At 41.8% G+C, this 3,613-nt stretch overlaps 2 protein-coding genes across 2 annotated transcripts in view; both read left to right on the forward strand.

The window, feature by feature from the left end:
* Positions 1-3,613, forward strand: part of LOC109539117 (argininosuccinate lyase) — a gene marked incomplete at its 3' end in the record, with an annotated part of 55,201 nt that overhangs the window by 23,366 nt on the left and 28,222 nt on the right.
* LOC109543249 overlaps positions 1-3,613 on the forward strand; it is a 43,128-nt gene that overhangs the window by 18,343 nt on the left and 21,172 nt on the right. The window contains exon 3 of the mRNA XM_048666879.1: positions 2,743-2,990. Within this exon, the coding sequence (XP_048522836.1) occupies positions 2,820-2,990 (171 nt within the window). The 5' untranslated portion in view covers positions 2,743-2,819. The remainder of the gene's footprint in view (positions 1-2,742; positions 2,991-3,613) is intronic.

Genomic DNA, 3,613 nt, shown 5'->3' on the forward strand with positions numbered 1-3,613 from the left:
GCCGACCTAAGTGTTTTAACACTTTTTTCCAGTAAATTCATAGTGAATCACCGTATAGCTGCGCTTGGTCTTCATCCCATTGGGTTCACTCGCAACAACAAGAAACTTTGGCGGAAGTTTGGCTGCAATCCGTTTTTTCATAGTCTTCAGATGTTCCCCCAGCCACAGCCGCCCACAGAATACCCATACCGCCACCCATAACATTGTCAATGACAAAAGCAAATTAACCGAAGACTGAAAAAAAGGAACACCACTTGGACACCATAAATCAGCGTTTGATTTATGCCCGACAACGAGAAGAAAAACGACCGAACTCATGAATTTTCAGAGGAGGCTTTCGGCGAAATTCGTCCAAACACCTGTTAAGTCCGAGCGAAAAACATCTAAATCGCATTGTCTATATGGAATAACATGTGGATAAGCTGATGCTGAGATAATAAACTTGTCTTTGCCTTATAATGCCTGATCGCGTGGGCATTTTCTCAGCTCGGTCACGTAGATTTCGGCTTTTACACTGTGAAGCCGCAAATGTTGCACTTTATCAGCACTCCAGCTCCCGCAGAATCTAACAGTTTTTCGTCGAAAAATCCTCATCAATTCATCGCACTGGAAGTCCCCAAAAGCCGAATCATCTGCCGAGTCACATTCTCCGAGCCGCGCTTAATGAGTCAGTTGATTAATTTGCCGCAATCACCATATAAACTGAACAACTTTCAGTGATTTGAGAACCATCTGATTCTAATAATATTGGTCTTTCAGAATAGATCGAGAGTGCGGCCAAACACGTGTTCTCCTCGCACTCTTTGCTACGGGACATTTCGCTTCAATAGCCGAAAGCTGTATTTTTTCAGCCAATTGAAGACTTTTTAGTGCGGTTTATGCAAGTGTTAAAGGGTGATTTAAGTGCGCCTCCTCCACACCCCAGTGGCTGCGGTTTGATTATTAAAAGTTCATAGCACTTTCACAAGGTAGGCAGTTCTTCAAATGGGGGCTTTCTCTCAAGTTTTTACTTGGTTAATGAACATTTTCGTTTTTTTTTCAATTCACAATTCGCTGTTGTTGTTCTTTTAGGAGGATTTTTCGCGCCGATCAGCTCCGATTTGCTGTGGAGCATGTGGCGAGGTTCCATTTTCGTCTGGTGTTTCTTCCATGGTTTCTCCTATACTTGTTTGGCACTTTTTCCCCATAGAAAAGTGCATTGAAAACGCATTCGCTCCTGTTAGCGTTGTTGCGACTGATGGTATTTCTATTAGCGTCTGTTTTTTCTTCATTTGGTTTCCGTTATTTTCTGCTACCACTAAACTGGCACTTTAAGCAGGATTTTTCAATTTCAATGAATGGTATAAATCGGATTTTTCATTCAGTAACGCAGCTGGCTTCGGTTCTCTCACTCACACACATGGGGATCTACTAGACGGATAACATGCCCAGTGTGTGCTACGTTCGAAATTGACACACCCGCAGCTAAACATTTCGGGGTTTCGAGCGAGGTAAATTTTGAAAAAATTGATTTTGGAATATACAGGGTTGTTCACGCTATACGGCACGGACGTTTGCGGCTAGCCCGTTTGTTTTTTGCAAAGTATTATTTGAGGAATCCACAGACGCCTATCGGGTGCACATTTTAAAAATATTTTTGTAATGTACAGAGTGTCCCAAAAGCCCTAAGAGTATCAAAGTTGTGTTTTTCTAAATGAAATACCATATATATTATTGCATTTTTGGATCCTCTGAGCAAAATAAGTGTTTGTTTTACTAAGAGTTATAATGTCTAAATCTAAAGGTTTTTTAAATAATTCGAATTTTATCAAAATCTAATATTATTGTCAAATGTGTCAAATTGTCAAAACAGTGCTCTTGCACTGGTCATCAATCTGCAATAAAAGACGTGCGAAAATTCTGTCTTTTTAAGGACAAAAATTTTTGAGACAAAATCCCCAACAAACAGTTTGCAAAAAAATGCAGACGAAGAACCATCTCGAATACCAATTCGAGTTCGTCCACCAAAAGAGTTGATTCGAATTGACATAACAGTTAAAGCTGCCAATCGAATCGGCGAAAACACGAAAGGGGACGGCACTCTTGATTGAAATTTTTGAACTGTAAAATCCACAAGGCGTGTAAACTGGACACTCTTCGACTGTTTTTTTGCGCACTTGTAACCTCGCCGGGCGTGTCTTCTGCCAATTAAACCTCACGGGTGCCTTTTGACAGACTAATTGGTATAATAAAACGGTTAAAGGTCTAGGTGGTTTCAACTGTTGGGCAACCTTTGGTTTTTGCATAGTCAAGTCGCCTCCACTGGCAGGCGGATGGCCCAAGAATGCCTTCAGCCCGAAAAACCAACTAGTCTAATAAGCGCTCTTCTATTGTTTGCTCAGCGTTTGAAATTCGCCGCCCACTTTGTCAGAAGTGACTGATGCGATTGTTTCCAAATTTCCATTTTTTCGTCGAACGGGCGTTCTTTGGATACCTGTGGAATCGTTCAGCTGTCTTACATATCGGAAAGCCATTTAAATGCTAATTTTCGCAACAAAATGTGCCCGCTGATTTTTTTTTCGGGTTATTGTTATCGGATCGAGCTCGTTGTTCCAGCGGAAAGTGGGACCGCTTGCGGGTTTTTTTCAGCTTCAGTTTGGGCTGTTGCAGAAGTAAAAAGGCTGCACCTTCAATGACTTTAAGCGCTTTCACAGGAAGACCAATTGTTTTGCCAGTTTCTCTATCAATTTTCCGTTGTTTCAGATCAATCTCAATAACACTTGACGACACGACCGGAACTCAGCGCGCACCAATCACAGTGCAGCACTCACTTAGCTGACATGGAAGTGGTAGCTGCGCCTCCCCCTCCTACGGGAGGAGTGCCATTTCGGGATCGGGACGTGCGCGAATGGTCCCGAATCGACTCGATAACTGGCGCTTTGGAGCGGGCTCGTCTGGAGACTGACAGCTGGTCGGCCTCTACCAAAGATGCGTCTCACCGTTATGGAAAGGTACGAAAGTTCCAGAATAATTGGTTTGCGATTTTGAGGTTGAACCTGCAGGAAAACGAGTTTTTCTCGCACTCATTGTGCGACGTTTATGAGCAGCGTACAACAAACTGGAGCCTTCCGAACTAAATCCAGAAACTTTTATGCTTATTAACGCCTTGAACAAGGGCGGATCCAAGGGGGTGGTTTCTCGTCGGAAATTTGTCATACAAAGTTGATCTCAACATCACAAACGTGTTTTTCTCGCTAACTACAAAGTTGGTCTAAACATCACAATCGTGTTTTTCTCGCTAACTAAACGCGCTAAGTACCTTTTCAACTCAAAATCGTCGTTTTTGTTGGAATTTAGGAAGTTTTGTGCAAATTTAATTTTCAGCTGGTTTCTCTTCGGAAATTTAACTTTGTCTTACAAAGTTGGTATAAACATTACAATCGTGTTTTTCTCGCTGACTAAACGCGCTAAGTATCTTTTCAGCTCAAAATCGTGGTTTTTGTTGGAATTTAGGAAGTTTTGTTTAAATTTATTTTTCGGCTGGTTTCTCTTCGGAAATTTAACTTTGTCATACAAAGTTGGTCTAAACATCACAAACGTGTTTTTCTCGCTAACTAAACGCGCTAAGTATCTT

Source organism: Dendroctonus ponderosae, unplaced genomic scaffold (genome assembly GCF_020466585.1).
Source record: "Dendroctonus ponderosae isolate FM_Combo_2020 unplaced genomic scaffold, Dpon_F_20191213v2 Dpon_F_20191213_5, whole genome shotgun sequence".
NCBI lineage: Eukaryota > Metazoa > Arthropoda > Insecta > Coleoptera > Curculionidae > Dendroctonus > Dendroctonus ponderosae.